Below are 20,291 nucleotides of genomic sequence, written 5' to 3'. Positions count from 1 at the left end.
TTTTGCATCTCAGGCGGTGATGCTATGTGTGTTCGTCCTGCTTTCAGTCCTTTCTCCCCAGCTTTTCCCTAGTCTGGTTTTGCTTCAAAAAGAGAAAACAGAAGTGACAGGACAGTAGGCCTGTTTCCAACCTGTGCCGTGTTTTCTCTGTCAACTGTCTCCATGAGACCCCGTGCATCACCCCTAAGAGTGGTTGGGGCCCCACTCTGGCCCTGTTGAGCCCCCTATGCTCCTCTCTGCCCCAGCACCGCTCATCCCACACGAATCCAGTCTGTTTCTTTTCCTCCTCGGCCCCTAACTAGACAGTGAGCTCCTTGTCCTCTATCCCCACGTGCTAACACAGTGCCTGGCTCGCCGTTTCTCTGAGGCCTCGGGCAGTAACTTCACCTCTCTGGGCTTAGTTTCCTCCTCCGTAAGCTGCACAGTAATAGTGCCCATCTCAAAGGCTAGTGCTAAGGACTCAATCACATCACGAGGGCAAAGCTCCCTGCACCCTGTAGGCCCCTGGTAAGCAGTAATCATCTCGTAACTGCCGCAGACACTCAGCAGTTGAATTAAATAATCTGTCAGCAGAGTTGACAGTAAATTCTAATTCGTCATCATCAAAAAGAACATACGAGAATCTGCAGCCTCCAGTCTCTCCCTTTCCTCAGGCTCTCGTGGTCCCCAAGGGGCCTGAATCACCCAACCCATGTGCCTCCCAAGCCACATCATCTCATCACTCCACCACTCTGAGATCTTGAGTGGCTCCCGCCGCCTCCAGAGTCAAGCCTCACTCTGTGACCCACACCCCCTCCACCTGGCTTGCCTCCACTGCCCCTTATGTAATCCTTGGCTGTAAAATGAGGTGAGACCGTCTTGGTGCCTGTCCAGCTTTGCTGCTCTGTGATTCTCCCACAATCCTGTTCATTCAACCCGCGTTTTCTGAGCGCCTGCTTTGTGCTGGGCCTTGGGCGGGGCCCGGGCTACAGATCCTGCCCTCGGGGGCCTCCAGCCTAGGAGAAAATAGAAGCATCTTCAAGATGTGGTGGAGATGGGAAGGGATGCCCTGTGGGAGCTGGGGTGGAAGCCCTCAGCCTGTCTGGAGGTCAGCGATAGCTTCACAGAGTTGGCACTGGGGGGGGGGGGGGGGTCAAGTAAAGAACATAGGGCCCAGGGGAGCATTCTGGAAAGAGAAAAGTACTAGTGCAGACTAATGCAGACGTGTGGATGAACTGCTCGGGGGACGAGAGTGGGAGGCAGTGGGCCTGCAGAAGTGGGCCATGGCAGGGCCAGAGCTGAGGTCTCGCTGAGGAGTTTGGCCTTGACCCTCCAGATGCAGAAACAGCAGAGGTCCTTCAGTCGCTCCCCAACCACAGCCGGAAGTGTGCCTCCCTTCTGGTTGCCTAGTCTGCACATCGTATTGGGCTTCACATTTTATTCTAATAGTTACACAAGAGAAAAAAAGTCGTTTTTAAATTTTCGGTTTCGTTTTGTATACAGAAACAGATTACTATAGGACAATAGGAAAATGTCAGATCTGTACTTGGCCATTCACTCTTGAATTTGATTTCTGGCCCCTCCATTTACTAGCTGAGTACCCTTGAGCAAATCACTTGCCCCTCTGGACCTTGGTCTTCTCATCTGTAAAATTGGGGGACGGGCCCCACCTTACAGCACTTCTGTGGGGATTACAGATGAAAGCATGTTTTTGTGGGGCACCTGGCAAATTAGAGGCCCTGACACATCCCTTCTCTTCTCTCCCCTCTCAGTCACTGGGTTTCCTGTCACCTGGATGCCAGCCCAGTGACCTGCACCTGGCAAAGAGTGCCGGGGCAGTGATGTGAGGGAGGGTTCCTAAGAAACAGTCATTGCTTCCCCCGAAGACTGGGTGCTTTGAGGGGCTTTGTTCCCCCAGCTGAACGCTTGTGAGCTCCCTGGGCGCACAACCTGCCCTTCCAGGCTGTCCAGGTGTCGAGGCTGCACTCGTGAGTTTGTGTGTGAGATCTTCTTCCTATGCATAGCCCTGGAAAGCTCTGAACAGGAAATGGGCAGGAATTTCAGTGCCTCCTCTTCTTTGAAAACCCCTGTTTATCTTCTCAGGCCCCCTCAGATTCTCATGGGAACCTTGAACTCCCAGAGCACCTCTCAGCTCTCAGCCAGAAGTTCCTTAAAGGCTATGATACTCAGGGTTGCTTCATGAATGCTTATCAGCAGAGTACCTGGCAGGGGCTCCGAGGCACGAAACCACGGTTAAAATACCGGCCGAGCACCTGCTGCGGGAAAGGTGGTGTGTTCAGTACACTGCTGACCAGTGGGCACGAGCCAGGAGCTTTGGGAACCGAAAGTATAGTGCGATGCTTGCCCTTCTCAGGAAGGCATACCTGTTCCCGATGGCCCTATAAATTATGCTGGTTTGTGTCTTTCAACTGTTTTCTCTACCACCTTCTTTGCCTATATTTGAGCTGCAGTTTGAAGTAGCCGTTTCCCCAGTAGAAAGGGAAAAGACAAAATTCAAGGCAAAGACAGGCCCCTACAAAGACACAGACTTGTGAAAGTATTTCAGGCTTTCACGGGGCAGCTTATGGAGGTCAAAATACGGAGTTGAACAGACCCGGGTTCAAATCTGGCCCTGACTGACAGAGACACCCTACGTAAGTGCCTGCACCAATCTGGAACTCGGGACAGACACTCCAGCCTTCTGGGGCCACCCTGAAGGTTAGAGAGCAAATATGTGTAAGTGCCTCCCACCCGTGGCGTGGAGAGCAGATGGGAAGTCATGCAGCCCTGGCTTTCCTGTTGCCCCTTAGCAACTGACCTTTATGGGTTGTTTTTAAAGAATTATTTATTTATTTATTTATTTGAGAGGTGGGGGAGGGGCAGAGGGAGAGAGAAACCGCGCAGACGGTGCTGAGCGTGGAGCCTGACGCAGGCCTCGATCTCACGATCCTGAAATCACACCTGAGCTGAAACCAAGAGTCGCACTTAACCAATCGGGCCACTCAGGTGCCCCACAGCTGGCCTTCAAAGGTGTCACACCAAATCACTGTCCCCCTGGTTACTGGCCCAGGCAAGTGACTAACAGGACTGAGTCTGACCCTGCAGCTTCATGAAGAAATTCTAGGTCCCGTGTTTGAGAAAACCCCTCCGGGTTCCATGGCCTGAAAAAAAAGTCTCATATTTTCTCTGACTCCGATGCCTCTGAGTATGTCTATTATTCTTAGAGCTCACGGGTTACTGAAAGACTTGCTGCGAAAATAATTGCATTGCAAAAAGAAAGAGAGGCCCCGAAGCCAAGTGTGTTTAGTTGTTCCTGGGTAAATAAAGTCGTAATTCCACCCACCAGACCGCCCACCCTCTTGCTGCCCGGCTGCACCCCCCCCTGCTGTGCCCCCACAGCTCCCACTACCTCAGCGGAGCTGAAGCATGGGCAGCCCAAAGCAGAATTTAATGGTATCGCTTCCAATGAATCATTAGCAACAAGAAACAAGCGTGACATTAAATGCGCCCAAGATGGCATCATGGGGGTCACCTACTTAATATCTTAATGCTCACCATTACTTAATGATTTCCGAGGTTTGGTCATGCTTCAGCACTGTCAGACTTAGAATGCGTTCCTATTTCCAAACAAAGGAATAGTTTGCAGGCTTCACACACGATCATTATCAAGAGTTTGTAATACATGAAAAGAATGTTTTCTTTTCCAGCTATTTCCTTATGAAAGTTTCTAGAAATGGAATTGCTAGATCAGAGGATGGCAGTTTTAAAGGCTTTGCTCCTTAGTTCACATAGTCAACAAACATGCACTGAGGACTTGTGATGTACCAGACATTCTGCGGGCCCCCCGGACGCACGGTGCTGTCCTGCTGGGTTGAGTCGGGCTGTGCTTCCCCCACACCCTTGCCAGCAGTGGCCACGGTTATGCCTTTCCCACCTGACCAGCCTACACAGAGAGAGTAATATATTCCCAGGGACTTAAAGATTTAAATGTAAGAAATAAATATGCAGAACAGAATTGCAGATAATTATTTATAGGATTGTGTCATAGGGAAACTTTGAAAGCTTAACCCCAGGAGTAAACAGGATAAAGGAAAAGGTTGATAGACTAGGCCACGTGCAAAGGTAAAGCTTATACATGGGTCCACGTACATGTAGATATGGATATCTCTGCGGATGCGTATCTCCATCTCTTTCTATATATATGATTCCATACCCTTGTATGTCCGTACATAGAAAATAAAAGATAAACTGGGAACCACAGTTGCAAAGAATTCGTATCTTTTATTTATTTTTATTATTTATTTTTATTTTTATGTTTTTACTATCTTTTTTTTTAATCTATAAGAGTTATAGAGAACTCTTACAAATTAGTGGGAAAAGAAAAATGGAAAACCAACTACAATGACTGTGTGTTCCTTTTACAATTAAAAAAGTAAACTCAGGGCTGTTTGCTTTGAGTGCATGCTAAACCGTTCCAGCCTCCAGAGCAGGGCCAGGGGCACAGAGATGGCTTCAAAGCCACCTCTGCCCTCCCAGGCCTCACAGATGGGCTTGGAAACAAATAGCCAGGAGCACGATGTGAGATATCAGACAAAGGCGCTGTTACAGGCAAGTCCCAGGGCACCGAAGCAGGCGGGGATCACCTTCCTGCAAGGGGACGGATGTCAGGGAAGAAGATGTTCCAACTGGATTTTTCACAGCTTCATTGAGAAAATTCACCCCTTTTAAGCGCACAGTTTGATGAGATCTGATAACTGGATACAGTGGTACAACCATCCCTGAAAGACAGTTCGAGAATGCTGCCATCCCTCGTGTTCGTTTACAACCAATCCATCCTCCCGCCCTAGGCCTAGGCAGCCCCAATCTTCCTGTTTCTATGATTTTCCTTTTCCAGAATTTTTTTATAAATGGAATCATGTAATATGTAGTGTTCTCTGTCTGGCGTCTTTGATTTAGCTTAACGTTCTTGAGATTCATCCATATTGGTTCATTCCTTTTTACTGATGAGTATTTATTATCCATTCTATGGATTTACCCATTTTGTTTATTCGTTCATTAGTTCATGAACATTTGGATTCTTTCCAGCTTTTGGGCTCCCATGAATAATGCTGATACTAACATTCGTGTATAAGTTGTTCGTAGATGTGTATTTTCACTTCTCTTTGGTATTTGGGAGAAGAATTGTTGGGTCATATTGTAAGTGTATGGTTAACTTAAAAATAATGTTTTCCGGGACGCCTGGGTGGCACAGCGGTTAAGCGTCTGCCTTAGGCTCAGGGCGTGATCCCGGCGTTATGGGATCGAGCCCCACATCAGGCTCTTCCGCTATGCGCCTGCTTCTTCCTCTCCCACTCCCCCTGCCTGTGTTCCCTCTCTCTCTGGCTGTCTCTATCACTGTCAAATAAATAAATAAAACCTTTAAAAAAAAATAATAATGTTTTCCCCCAAGTAACTGTACTGTTTTACATTCCCATCAGCAATGTAGGACAGATTGATTGCTCCACATTTTTGACAACATTGAGCGTTGTCAGTGTGCTTTATTTTAGCCATTTTCGTGAGTATGTGGTGGTATCTTACTGAGGTTTTAATTTGTATTTCCCTAATGACTAGTAGTGTTTACGATCTTTTCATGTGCTCATTTGCCATCGTATATGATCGCATATTGGCAAAGTGTCTGTTAATATTCTTCCCATTTTTAAATTGGGTTGTTTGTCTTATCATTGAGTTTTAAGAGATCTTTCTATATTCTGAATGCACATCCTTTATCAGATATGTTTTGCAAATATTTTCTCTCCGACTATGCTTGTCTTGACCTCGTCTTAATGGCATCTCTTGAAGAGTAAACCGTGTAATTTTGATGGACTTAAATTTATCATTTTTCTCTTTTATTGTTTTGGGGTTTTGTGTCATATCTAAGAAATCTTTGCCTACTCCAAGGTCACAAAGATTTTCCTCTGTGTCTTCTCTTACAAGTTGCTTGGTTTTAGGGTTTATATTTAGGTGTCTAGTCCATTTCTAATTAATTTTTTTGTGTATGGTGTAAGATAATGCTTGAGATTCCTTTGCTTTTCACATGGACATCCACTTTTTCCAACACATTAGTTGGAAATGCTATCATTTTCCCCATTGAATTACCTTAGCATGTTTTCCAAAAATAAATGAACCACGTATGTGAGCAGTGGCATGATGGTAAATGTTTAACTAGCTCTCTGGAAAAAAGGAGGGGCCTGATTTGTAGTGTTGGCCAATTTCCTGATATTTTCACAAGGCTGATTTCAAGCTACCAGCTCACCAAATAACTGCAAATTTAACAACTTTCATCAGCTCTGTGCGCGAAGATAAGCCAACTTCACCACACTACTGTAGGCAGAAATCTATTTCTGAATTACCTGTTTTGTCTTAGATCAATGTGTCTATCTTTACGCAGTAACATACTTGGTTACTATAGCTTTATAATAACTTTTGAAATCAGGTTGAGTAAATCCGCAGACTCTGTTTCTCTTTCTCAAAATTGTGCTGGCAATTCTAGATCTCTTACATTTCCATGTAAGTTTTAAGATCAACTTGTCATTGTTTACAAAAGTCCTCTTGGGATTTTGACGAGGATTGCTTTGAATTTATAGCTCAATTTCTAGAATTACTATCTTAACAATATTGACTCTTCCAATTTAGGGACATGGTATATGTCTTTATGGAGGCCTTCAATTTTTCGTAGCAATGTTATATAGGTTTCAATTCCAGGCATCACACGTCTTTTGTTGAACTTGTTCCTAAGTATTTTATTCGTCCTGGTGCTATTGTGAATGGATTTAATTTTTTTTTTCTTTTTCCAATGTTTGTTACTAGTCTATAGAAATAAAACTCATTTTTGTATATTGATTGAGTATCCAGCAACCTTGCTAAACTCATTCATTTGTTCTAGTACTTTTTGTACATTCCTGAGGATTTTCTAAATGCAAGATCATATTTATATAAATAATGACAGTTTTACTTCTTCTCTTCTGATCTGTATGCCTTTAATTTATTTTTCTTGCTTTATTATACTGGCTATGGCCTTCAGTACAATGTTGAATAGAAGTGACGCGAGTGGACATCCTTGCCTTGTTCCTGATCTTGGGAGAAGAGCATTTAGTCTTTCACCATTGAGTATGTTACCTGTAGGATTTTTGTACATCCTATCTATTAGGTTGAGGACGTTCCCTTCTGTTCCTACTTTGCTGAGGTGGGTTTTTTTTAATGATGAAAAGGTGTTAGATTTTGGCAAATGTTTTTTCTATGTCTATTAAGATGATCTGTGGTTTCTGTCCTTTATTCTATGAAAATGGTATATTATATTAACTGATTTGGGGGTGTTAAAGCAACCTTGCATTCCTGGGATAAATCTCACTTGTTCATGGTGTTTAAACCTTTTCACATGTTGCTGGATCTGATTTACTGACTTTTTGTTAAGGGTTTTAATATTCATATTCACGAGGAATGTTGACCCTTAGTTTCCTTGTGATGTCTTTGACTGGCTTGGTATCAGAAAAATACCTGACACTACCCATCTTAAAATAAGCCGGGTACTATTCTCTTTTCTAAAAGAAATTGTTAGGATTGATATTTATTTTTTTCCTTAATGTTTGATGTAACTCACCAGGGAAACCACCTGGGGCTGGATTTTCTTTGTGGAAAGATTTTAAATTACAAATTCGATTTCTTTACTTGATATGTATGTATTCAGTTTTTCTATTTCTTTTTTAGTCAGTTTTGTAATTTGCATCTTTCTAAGAATTTTTTCATTTCCTCTATATTGTCAGATTTATTGACATGATGTTACCCCCAGTATTCCCATATAATTGAGTTACATTTTAAAGAGTAAATTATCATGGGTCTCAATAAGTCATAAAATGTTTTCTTCCGCACCAGCTTGATTGGTGAAAAAGATATTTACCAAGTACTTCCTAGGCCCCAAAGAATAAGGAAACTTAAGCTTACTGAACACTTCGCTAGACGTATCATGCAACGTCCTTGACGTTGTGGAGCTCCTCTCACGGGGGTGTACTCCCAGAACTCTAGGTCTACCCCCAGAAGGGGGCAGCACTGTCTCCCACCTTTCAGAGCATACTCCTACTGTTTCCATTTCCTGTCTAAGGACCCATCTTTCTGCAACTAAGGGATACAGATCTTTGGGGACCCAACTCACCAGAAGCACACAGCCTTCCTTTTTCAACTTCAGCCGGATGACTGTGTGGTCTAGTGGCAAAACCACCCCAGAATTCCTATGACTAAAAAGCCCAGCTAGTAATGGGGAAGTGGGGGGCAGGGCAGAATGAGGAGGGAGTCATTGTGATTTTCCTCCAAGCTCTCATCTAGCTCTTCTTTTTTCCCACCTGAGGTGTATTTGTAGGCGTACTTATTTTAACTACCACACTCCCTCCCTCTTATCCTCCACCTGCCAACGATAGCTTTCTTTTTTTGCCCTTTTGCTTCCATACGTTCTTAGCATAGTGCTTAGTAAATACAGCAACCTTAATTAATTTGTGTAGAATCACATTGACTCCTAATTGAGCAATTTTATTTTTAACTCTCTGTCATAATTCTATGCATGTTGTGCACACGAGCTCTCTTTATGTGAAACACTATTTCCCAGGTGTGCAGGGGCTCGTGAGCCCCATGCAGCTGGGACAGGACTTCGGAGCTACCCGCAGACTCTCCGTTTACCTCATGAGGGAACCCAAGCCCTGACACTCATCATTGCCAACTAATCCATGTTGGATTTTTCCATGTAAGGGAAAGGGCAGATTCTTTTCCACTCATTCTCTGTTCACATTAGATTAGCTTCAAACTTTTCTTTACATACAGACATGATTTGCTCAAGTGCACGCCCTCCTCATTTTAGAAAACTATTATATATGGTGCACACGTGTTTACTGGATATTAATGGATAGGAAGTGTGGTCCTAAATGCTTACAACATTGGCATTCTCTATCAGATCCCTTTTTCTCCCTCTCATCCAAAAGAAGCTGAAAGATGCAGGCAACCATATACACAGGCATAGGTCGTAAAGTTCCTCTCTTGACCCAGTCATTTCTGCCAGGAAGAAACAACCTTCTGTTCCCCTCCAAAGAGAGAGAAGCCGCTCTAAGCCCCCTGCAGCCCTCTAGGCTCAGGTGTTCTTTTCTTTTTAATCTCCAGATCCTATTTCCTTGAACCAGCTCCTGACAATAGCTTGGCAACCCGACGGCGTTCACTGACTGTCTCCATCAGATTTCATGAAAGAGCCCGCTTCCCTTCTTCGAGAACACTTTAATATAACAAATGTAGGCAAGATTTTTGAACAGAGACTTAATATGTTTCCATGACAATGTAAATTACCTATGAGAATGTGTAGGAAGATTTTAAACCATTAAGACTTAAAAGCATGATTTTCTTCCTTCGTAAAGCAGTGGAAGAATGTTGTAGAAAATTTTGTTGTCAAGAGGATGGGGAGAGAATTTTATTTCCCAAGAACTTAGATATGTCATAAACTTGGGCCTTATGGGCAGAGACATAGAATTTATATTTGACCATAGCTGGCAGTAATCCATTATTCTGAGCCCCTACTTTTGTCAAGAAGTGATTTGTACCAATTACCACATGTAGATATTCTCCCCAGCAGTAGAATTATTCCTTGTATAATTCTATTTCATCATTTCTTGTAAATGCCAGGCTTTTTCAAATTAGAAATAAAAGAGCAGCCCCTATTCTCTTTGGCAATACTTTCTCTCCAAGGCCAAACCCTCGCCATTCTCCTGACGCCTGCCCTCCCCCCTCTCCTGGGGCCTGGCTTCATCAATCAGCCGGCTCCCCACCCGTCTTCAGTCTCCCCCCTATAATTGCTCTTTCAGTATCTCCCCTGGAATCACTGCAAGAAAATGTGTGTAAGTGGGACAAGTCCTTAAGCGGACATCTGTGTATGGCGGACGTTCAGTATTGGAGATTCAATTCATCAGGCATTCACTGAATGCTACTTTGTTCGAGTCGAATGTGAAATGCATTCAGAAATAAACCTGGCATTGGAAGCTGCTGCCCCGATTTGGCCCTCTCCTAGCACCGGAACGTTGACTGCCACGGTGAGAAATGCAACAGTGGGGACAGACATTGGACAGACTCTTGACATTGATGGCGTGGTGGTTTCTATCTCCCCGCCTGACTCCCAGGTCCGTGGAAGCTGTTGTTGCATCCGTCTAATTACCCTGTATCGCTAGCTCTGTGCCTGGAATGTAGAAGGTATTCAATAATTTTTCTTGAACAAATGACTGTGTAATAAAAACTAAATACATTTATTATATAGGTCTCCACCGTGGGCTTTGTTGTAGTGACACAAGTGGGCGGGGCTCTTCGTGAACACATTCTCATTGAACCGCACATCAGCCCTGTGGGGTAGGTCTCGGGCTCCCTGCAGTTAGTTCAGAGCAGGGGAGCGCCTGGCCCAAGGGTTAGAGCTGGGATCCAGCCCGGGTTTATCTCACTCCAGAGCCTGTGCCCTTGCCAGTGAACCACCTTCTCTGTCCTGACCCGGGCTCCGTGCTGCTTCTCATCTCATTAACCTCTACCTGCGCCTCCCTGAGCCCCTGCTCTGTGCTCTGAGACATCATTTTCGCCCAGGGTCTGTGTGTCTTTGTTTCTGCGGCTGACCTGGCCCCAAGGCAGCCTCATCTCTAGCAGCTTGGCTGCCTCGGAGGCTTTGCTACCTTCTATGAGGGCTGCAACATGCCCCCCCCCCAGTTTCTTTTTTTTTTTTTAATGATTTTTTATTATATTATGTTAGTCACCATACAGTACATCCCCGGTTTCCGATGTAAGGCTCGATGATTCATTAGTTGCGTATAACACCCAGTGCACCATGCAATACGTGCCCTCCTTACTACCCATCACCGGTCTATCCTATTCCCCCACCCTCCTCCCCTCTGAGGCCCTCAGTTTGTTTCTCAGAGTCCATAGTCTCTCATGTTTCATTCCCCCTTCTGATTACCCGCCCTTCTTTATCCCTTTCTTCCCCTGCCGATCATCCTAGTTCTTAGGTTCCATAGATGAGAGAAATCATATGATAATTGCCTTTCTCTGCTTGACTTATTTCACTTAGCATTATCTCCTCCAGTGCCGTCCATGTTGCAGCAAATGTTGAGAACTCGTTCTTTCTGATAGCTGAGTAATATTCCATTGTATGTATGGACCACAGCTTCTTAATCCAGTCATCTGTTGAAGGGCATCTCGGCTCCTTCCACGATTTAGCTATTGTGGACAATGCTGCTATGAACATTGGGGTGCATATGGCCCTTCTCTTCACTACGTCTGTATCTTCCCCCCCCCCCCCAGTTTCTTGCAACCAGGGTGTGACCTTCTGTTCACCTGATGCGGCGGTTCTGCGGGGGGCTTGAACTTGCTGTGCTCTGCTCACACCAGCACTTTCTGCCTTGCTTGAGTGAAGCGTGCGTGTGTTAAGCCCCTTTGACGCGAGGAATAATTTCTGATCGGGGTGCGCATTAGAAGCTATTGCTCTGTAACAAATCACTCCAACGCTGAACAACTTAAGCCAACAAATGTTCTTTATCTCATACAGTCCCTGAGGGTCAGAAACCCAGGAATGACAGAGCTGGGTGGTTCTAGGCGCTCTCCTGGCGCCGTCTGTATACTTGCCCGGGGCCGAAGAGCCCCTCTAAGATGGCTCATTCACGCGGCTTTCAGCAGGAGGCTTCCGTTCCTTGCCACACAGCCGCTCCGGGGGGCTTGTGTGTGTGCTCCTGTCGTGGCCGCTTTCTGTCCTCAGGGTGAGAGATCACAAGAAAGCAGGCAGGAGGCCTGACCACGTAACAGCCCAGCCTCAGAAGCTCCATACCGCCACCTCCGCCGTGTTCTGCTTGTTGGAAGGGAGTCACTGAGCGCCATCGCGTGCAAGGGAAGCAGAACTAGGTACCACCAAAGGGAGGCATGTCTGAGAGTCTGTGGACATATGGTGAGAGGCGATAGAGATGCCAGACGCCGTGGGACGCATGGGTGGTAACTGCGCGCCCCCTCCCTGGCCAGGGCGGCAGGGGCTTCCTGTTCAGCCCTTCCCACGGGTGAGGGAGGTGGAGGCGACGGTTTTGAATCCCTGGCTCAGGCTCCATGAGCCTTACACAGATGCAAAAGGACAGAAGGTCAGAGAAGAGCAAGCTCCATGCAGCCGTGGGCCTGGAGGCGGGTGGCGAGCACCCAGCCTGGCAAGGACCGTCGAGCGGTATTTCAGTAGCTGGAGGTGTGGAGGGAAGAGCATGCTGGCGATGGGAACAGCAAGGGCTAAAGTTCAGGGGAGGGGAAGCGCAGTAGGTGTTCAGGGGAGGGCCGCGTGGGGTCCTCATGGGCAGAACCAGCGACGGTGGCTGCGGCACGGGGTCGTTGTGGGGGTTACAGCAGATAATGCCTTTGAAGAGCTTTGCACAGCACCTGGTGCCCAGCAGGTGCTCACCAACTGATGATGTGGTGACTGGTGAAGATGACGAAGTAAGGCCGGGAAGGTTACTGAGGCCGAGTTACAGGGCGTGCGCGTCCTCCTGAGGAGTCCCAGCATGAGGAAACTGGGGGGGCCTTGGCTTGGACTGTAGCGACTGGCGTCTGTCGTGGTGTTTAGCAGGGGAGTGCGGTGCTCCCGGCCCAGCTGGAGGAAGATCTCTCCTGGAGCCTGTGCCGATGAATCAGAGTGAGGAGGGGGGCCGGGACCCTGACGCCGTGGTCCTGGTGCCATGATCCAGGGAGAGGAGGCCTTCAGGGCCGAGGTGAGATGGTGCAGGGGGACTGGACAGGAGGAGCTGAAGGTAGGGCATTTGTTGCCTCCTTTAAAAACTTTGCCTGGTCAGCACACTGCTTTGGCAGCGGCCCTGAGTGCAAGTATGCACCTGTCTGAAGGCCCTGCGGGACCTGCCTGGGGCATCTTGTCTACCAAGTCTCTGTGAGAGGACTCATGCTGGGCCTGCCTTTGCCATTCCTGATGGGGGCTTGGAGGCTGGCCCCCGCTTTTCTCCATCGATTTTTCCAGGACACAAGAGCCATCAGAGGAGTCCTTTAAACCCAGCCCTGAATATACTGATTGGGCCTACTTCTCTGTGTGTTTACCCACCCACAGAGGGAAATCATATCATAGTCCCAAACCCTTCTCTGCCCCTGAAGGGATTGTACAGGAGAGAAGTCATGCATCGAGCCTCAAATGATCTGCTGTGGAGGGGACAGTGGGCGGCAATGCAGTTGGAAATCCTGTCCCCGTGGCTTCCCCGTATCATGATACAGGAGGAGCCATGGCATGGGGAACACCTCTGGGATGCCAAGGTCAGTAGCCTGCAGATGTGGGACCCTCCCTGTATGCTCAGAGCCTCACTCCGGGGCATCCAGACTAGCTGAAGGGAAGTGCTGTCTTGTGATTGCTGCCCAGAGCCAAAGCTGTCGTGAGCTTGCCGGTGGGTTACACACCCACCCCCAAGGGTGCGATGGAGGAAGGGGCAGGGGCTTTGAGTCAGATGGACTCATGGTCCAATAACCGCTTACTGGCTTGGCAAGTCTCTTCACCTGTCTGTCCTCGGGTTCCTCAAATATAACATGGGGCCAATAACAGTGACCTCACAGGGATGATGGAAGGGTAAAGTAAGTTTATATTCACAGAGAGCTCAGCCGAAAGGAAGTGGGCATTGGGAAGTGTTAGCAAACTTTTCCTCTCCTTACTTGCCCCCTAATTTTCAGGGGTTCCTTCCTGCCCCCGGCCCTTTACCACCATGGTGGCTTCACTCACCAGGGGCTCTGGGCTGCCTCCTGTCAATCTAGGGAGAATGGATTTTGTGAAAGCTTGGGGGACACCAGGTGCTTGCTTTAGTAAGGGCAACTCTTCCCTCCAGGAGCTTAAAGACTTGGGGCGTGTGGATTTTAGCAATAACAGAAGCCCCAAGCGCGAGCAGCCTTGTGAGTGCCTGAAATAGGATGGAACGCTCGATTTCCTTTCCTTCTCCAACCGTGTCCTAAGCGTATGGCTCTCCGCTGTGCAGGCCACCGGGGAAACACAGATAAATGCAGCTCTGTCCCTGGTGGAGAGGGACTCCACCCGGTCAGGCGCTTGTGAGCACACACTCGGTTCAGCATGATCGGTGCTAGAACGCAAGTACAGGCAGGATATTTTCATGCCTCCCAGGAGCAAGTGCCTGCCCCGTCTGGACGGGAGTGGGGGGCCATGAGCTGATCAGAAAGGACATCAAAGAATAACTACTTCCATTAAATATTCATTCAGTGCCAAGCCCTTGAGTCCTGTGAAGAGTATGAGAAAGATATGGAACATGGCTCTGAGAGGGGGCCTGGCGGGGCAGGTGGAGACAGGTGGGGTCCTCTCCCAGCTCTGTCCCTAACCTGCAGCTTGACACAGGATAAGTTAAAGGATATCCCTTCACAGCCCTGCAGATGAGGTGGGACTCAAAGGTAGGGTTCCGTCATGAACTTTCGGTTACGTATCTTATCCCTCGGGAGAGGTAAAATGGACTCATAAAATAATTAAAGAGCAGCATGAAACCGCACGGGGCACCGTAAAGTTGGACAATGTAGTAAAGCATCTAGGAGCCAAGAGACAGGAAACTTTGGGCTGAGAAATCCAGGAGGGGGTCCTGGAAGAGGAAAGCCATGAGCCGGGCCTTGAAGAATACTTAAAACTGGGGCCGTCTGAGAGGAGGACATCGTCAATGGAGGAATGATGCTGCCTCGCTCAGAAACGTTCTGTGGCTCCCCAGGCCGACTGCAAGCATGTGAACATGGCATTCCCGGCCCTGCAAGCCTGGCCCCAGCTCCCACGCAGCCCGGTCGCCTTGACATCCTTCCAAGAACCCCGCCCTCCACACCCTGAGCAGCTCACCTGCTCTCTGAACCTGCCCCACGGACTCAGAGCACTGCCCGAATTCCCTTTGCCCACTTCTCTCCATCCTTTAGAGCCCCCTTCAGAATTAAGCGTCCTTTTCCGTCTGTCCCTCTGTCCCATTTGCTTAAGGTCACACGTGGACAGATCCTGACCTCCCAAACTGTAGCCACATCAGCCATTGGGTCACATGCCCTGTGGGCCACATGCCGCCCCCATGGCTGGTGTTTGGTACATGCCAAATGAATACGGGAATGAACGATCGAGCTGAAATCCGGCTGCACAGACAGAGGAGTCCATGGTTACAGGGGACCCTGAACTCGTGGCAAGAGGCTCTGGACGTGACTGAGCTGAGGGCTGCTCTGGGAGGAGCATTTCAGGGCTGGAGCAGCTCAGGGGTCATCCGGTGCAGCCCGTGTCATCTAAACCCTCCAGGGCATTGCGCACGCAGGCCCGAGCCCGCACGGGCCCCTCCAGGGAGAACAGGCCAGCACACTGCAGCGCCCGCATGCTGGGGAAGGGAAGGATGTGGGCTGTGGGGCCCCACTGACCCGGCCTCGTAGTTCAGCTCTGCTTCTTTGCCAGCTGGTTGGCCTTGTGCAAGGCACCTAACCCCTCTGAGCCTGGGTCACCTTCTCTTGGAAAAGAGATATAATACACCTCCTTTCAAAGTTGTTGTCAGGATTATAGAGAATATACCCAAACAACCCTCCAGCTTGTAAAAGGTGACTAATGAATGGTAGCTAGTTCTATTTTTGTGATGTATGATTAGTTATGGCTTGTGGCTGGGGAACGTTTTGTGGCGAGTTCAAAGAAAGTTCTAAGTAGCAGAGGCGCCTGGGTGGCTCAGTCGTTAAGCGTCTGCCTGCAGCTCAGGTCGTGATCCCAGGGTCCTGGGATCGAGCCCCACAGCGGGCTCCCTGCTCAGCAGGCAGTCTGTTCCTCCCTCTCCCACTCCCCTTGCTTGTGTTCCCTCTCTCGCTGTGTCTCTCTCTGTCAAATAAATAAAATCTTAAAAAAAAAAAGTTCTAAGTAGCGAATTTGGGGTTCAACCGAACTGTCATCATCACAGTGAACTTATCATTGGACTCACTAACACGGCCTCATATGAAGATCAGTTGTTTGAAGATCAGGGGTCACCAAACTGCTCCCACGAGGACACGTCCCATGGATAATGCTCACTGTGAAACGCCTGCCAGCCCACAGGGGCCGGGACAGAGATAGAGCTGCAGAGGCTGGCCTGGGAGAGATGATCCAGAAACTGTAGGGCCAGTGTAGACCTATGTCAGTCCTAATTCTGGAAGCAGGCAGGGGTGGGAGCAGAGAAGTTGGGGTTCTGCCCTCATATATTCGGGAACCAGGTTGTTACTGGTAAGCCGCGTATAAGGGGCTTCAACTATACTTCGGTCCTCAAGGGTGGGAGGTAGGAGGGGCCTGGAGCCGTAGGCAGATCATGGCTGCCATGATCTGGGCCAGCCCAAAATGGCTCAGAAGTCAGGTCACAGTAGCTGGTTGAACCCCTGGAAGTGTAAAAGGGTGGAGGAGAGCACAGGAAAGGATATAACGTGGCCTTGATGCCAGAGCAGATGGGTGCCACCAACAGGATCAGGAGAGTCTCAACCCTCCAAGTCCCCTTCTCCTCCCAGGTTCTCCATCTGAGCAGGTAGCACTGTCACCCACAAACCAAAATCCTGGATCTCTCCAGATTCCCCTCTGACCCTGGCCTCCCACGGCTCAGACGCTTTCAAGTCCTGCCCACTTCCCTCCTGACTCAGAGCCTCTCTCTGTCCCCACTGCCACTGTCCTGGTTCAGGCCTCTGTTTTCCTCCAGGCTCACTGCGCAGTCTTCTGCCTGGCCTCCCGGCTCCCCTCTCCCGGTCTGTGCGCCATTCACACTGCTGCCAAAGTTCCCTCTCCCCAAACTAATCTGGCCACGTTCATCTTTGGCTTGGAACCATTTGGCAACTCCTTGTTACAGTCCAGACCATCCCCTCAGCATGGCTGGCGGGACCTCATGATCTATCCAGCCTCCTGCGCTCTTCCCCACAAGCTTCAACCCAACCACCCGAAATGCCAGCAGAGGGCCTTGTCTCAGCAGCCTCTTCATGTACCCCGCATTCTGCCTGGAACCCTGGCCAGCTCCCTGTGCCGTCTCTGACTCCACTCCAGAACCCACATCCCTGACTCGCTCCCAGGCTGGCATAGGCTCTGTTCCCCACTCCCTCCCCCTTTCATGGCTCTTTTCTTATTGTCCTGGAGTAGCCTCAATCCCTCTGCCTCCCATACCTTGAAGCCGGGTGGTTCCAGGCTCTGTTCTTCCTCACTTCGGGCTTCGCAGAGCTCAGCATCCTGCCAGACAGACCTCACGCACTCAGGGAATGTGTTGTGAATGAATGAATGAGAGAAAGAAATTGAATGAGGAGGGAGTGAAGACAATTTGGCAGGGGAGACAAGATGCTTTGGTTCTAGGGACGTTGAGTTTGGGTCGGTGGGGCCCCTAGGTGGGAGTCCGAGCTGTACTGGAAAGGCGAGTCCGAAGCTTGGGGGAGGGTCTCTTAAGCTGTGGTCTCTCTGCTTACAAAGGAGCTAATTCCCCTCAGGAGGTCAAAAGACCAGCGAGTGGCTCAGTGTTACCAAACCAGCTTTATCGACTCAGAGAATCTCTGAGCTAGAAGGACGCATAAGGGCTTTGTCTGGTCTGAGTCTTTTTTGACAGGTGTGGAGACCAAGGCTCAGAGAGGGGAGTGGCTGGCTCCACAGCTCATTAGAGGCAGGGCTAGGACCGAGTGACTCTCACAGCCTCAGCTCTTTCTGTCGTCCCCTGTGGCCTCCTGTTTGTGCCACTCGTCTCTGAGCCCCGAAGGAGGGCGTTATCAATGAGGGTGATGGGGGCGTTGGAAGAACCAAACCGCAGATATTCACACCCTAACTCTTCCTTTCCCACAACACAGTTTCTCGTGGCCCCACATGGAAACAGATCCATTGACTGTCGTGCACTCAACAAGCAGGAGAGAGCCTGTGGCCTCCATCAGCAGCCACATGTATTTTACCCTGCCCTGGGCCTTGTCCCCATCTGGTCTCCAGCCCTGTAACGGATCAGAAACGGCTGATTCGAACCCACAGGATCCTAACAGGAAAAATAAGAACATGGGCACACTGACTCAGCAAAAAGCAGCAGATGGTGGTCATTATAGGGTCAGGACCCATAGCCATTCACACCAGAGCGCGAGAAGGCTCTCCTGCGCGTACTCAGCGCGACCTCAGTCCTGACAGTGACATGCACCTTATGTTCCGTACAGTTGCTCATTTGTGGTCTGCAAGCATTTTGACATCTCATGAGTATTTTCATCTTCAATGATTAAGACTGTTAAATTTCTGACAGTATAAAAAGCAAGCCCTCTGCTATCAAGGGGTGGAAATATCCTTGAGGATCCTGGCTAACAGGGTCTCCATCATGACAAGGCAGAGGAAGGGGACTGGCATCTGTCCTTGGCCACGGCACACCAGGCACACCATCTAACCCGTCTCATTTTCACACTCTCGGCCTCACACGCGGCAGGCATTCAATCAGAGAGCTTGAACCCACGCATGATGGAATGGATGGAGTGTTTTCAGCCTCATTTGAGATATTGCAAAAACAAGGCCCAGAGATCAGTTAGAATTGCCCACCCGTGCTCACACAACGGTAGCTGGGGGCCTGAGCTCCTTCCTCCTACAAAGGCTGTTGCCACAGCCTGCGTGAACGTGGCAGGAAGGAAACCGTGCGCTTCCCCACGAGGAAACAGGGGAGCTCGCTGCTCAGCCGCCCCTCCGTGAGCGGCACCGACTGAGAGCCTGCTGACTTTGCAGCCCCGTACCAGGAGCGCTGCGTCCCAGCAGGTAACGTTTCCTATCACTTATGCTTTCTTTGATTCACAGGAATGAATTCCGAGCGTGGACGGACATCAAGCCTGTGAAACCGATAAAGGCCAGGCCCCAGTACAAGCCCCCAGATGATAAGATGGCTCACGAGACCAGCTACAGTGCCCAGTTCAAGGGGGAGGCCAACAAGCCAACACCAGCGGACAATAAGGTCGTTGATCGCAGAAGAATACGCAGCCTCTACAGCGAACCCTTCAAGGAACCCCCAAAGGTGAGACAGATCTTGTGGGGAACCCTCCACACAACCTAGAACAAAGGCGTTACCTGCAGCAAAGCGTAAGGGCAGGGCTACTGCCCACCTGGCCCAGCCCCCAAGGGATCCTGGGAAATTCCTCCTCTCCTTGGTAGCACAGAGACAGAGGGAACTGCAACCTTCGCTAAATTCAAAGGGAATGTTAAAAAGGAACAGTGCCTAAAATAAAGCAGCTTGAAGACTGGCAGGTTTTCAGGGAACTAGGTTTTGATTTTGAGAACCTCCCCCCCTCAAAAAGTGGCAGAAAACCTCACCTGAGCCCTCAATGCCCCCTTCTTAAAACAACTGCTTTTGCCCCCGACGTGCTGGCCATTGGAGGTATCTCGCTGGCTTCCTCCCCGCCCTGCCCCTGCCGCATCCTGGGCTCCAATCCATAGACACTTCCTCCCCCCTTTTTATCCTTTTCCTCCATAAACACTATGCACCCTCGGCTCTTAGTCTGTCGCAGAGCACCTGTCTCCTCAGCTGCAAGATGTGTTCCAGGTAATTTGTTACTATAATAGACAGTTTGTGAACGCTTTACATTTCTAAGTAACTTCCAGTGGCTTCAGGGATTTCCATATAATAATACTACTTGGCCTCATTGCATCCCAGTACACACTCAGGAGGGGGAGAACCGAGTTGGAGACAGCTGGAAGCAGGAATCATAAATGTCTAAAGCTGATTCTGTGAAGTCAAGCCACACGGGATTGTGCAAATATCCACTCGTTGGTCTGTAAGAGCAGGAAAAGTGTGAGATCCTTTCCTCTGCTTTTGTCCGAAAGTCTTGCATGAAGCAGAGTTTCCTATTTGGCCCAGGGCCAAAGTAGGTAACCAAGCCAGCTTGACTGGACTCCTCCACTTGAAGCACCGAAGTTTCCACTTTCCATGAAAGTGGACGAGCAAACCAGGACGACAGGTTACCCTATGTACAGGTCAGAGGTGACTGAAAACCCCTGGACCTCCCTGAGTGAATGACCTAGCCTGTGAGGCCCAACAGCGTCTCTGGCCTTCTTCCACAGACAAGGTGGGGCCCAGGACACAGGGCTGGCTCAGCACAAAAGAGGACTCAAAGGGAGGAAGGAGGGAAGTCTGGGGAAAGTGAACCCCAAATGGAGGGCTTGTTGAGAGACCAGACACAGTGGCCCCAGAGTTCTCGGGAAAGAGAGGGCCAGGCCGTCTCCTGGGAGTGAGGGGGCAGCCCTAGAGGAGAGGGTCTGGGGGGAGTAGATGGGCTGGAACGGCTACTCTGGGGAAAACAGTCCAGGGAGCCAGCAG

At 49.1% G+C, this 20,291-nt stretch overlaps 1 protein-coding gene across 1 annotated transcript in view; it reads left to right on the top strand.

Annotated features, from left to right (window-relative positions):
- The window catches only part of MAP6 (microtubule associated protein 6), a 73,806-nt gene that overhangs the window by 34,368 nt on the left and 19,147 nt on the right, over positions 1-20,291 (top strand). The window contains exon 2 of the mRNA XM_040630858.1: positions 18,779-18,992. Within this exon, the coding sequence (XP_040486792.1) occupies positions 18,779-18,992 (214 nt within the window). The remainder of the gene's footprint in view (positions 1-18,778; positions 18,993-20,291) is intronic.

The sequence above is a fragment of the Ursus maritimus genome, unplaced genomic scaffold, assembly GCF_017311325.1.
Source record: "Ursus maritimus isolate PB19 unplaced genomic scaffold, ASM1731132v1 scaffold_16, whole genome shotgun sequence".
NCBI classification, from domain to species: Eukaryota; Metazoa; Chordata; class Mammalia; order Carnivora; family Ursidae; genus Ursus; species Ursus maritimus.
This window is presented reverse-complemented; position numbering and strand designations above follow the sequence as displayed.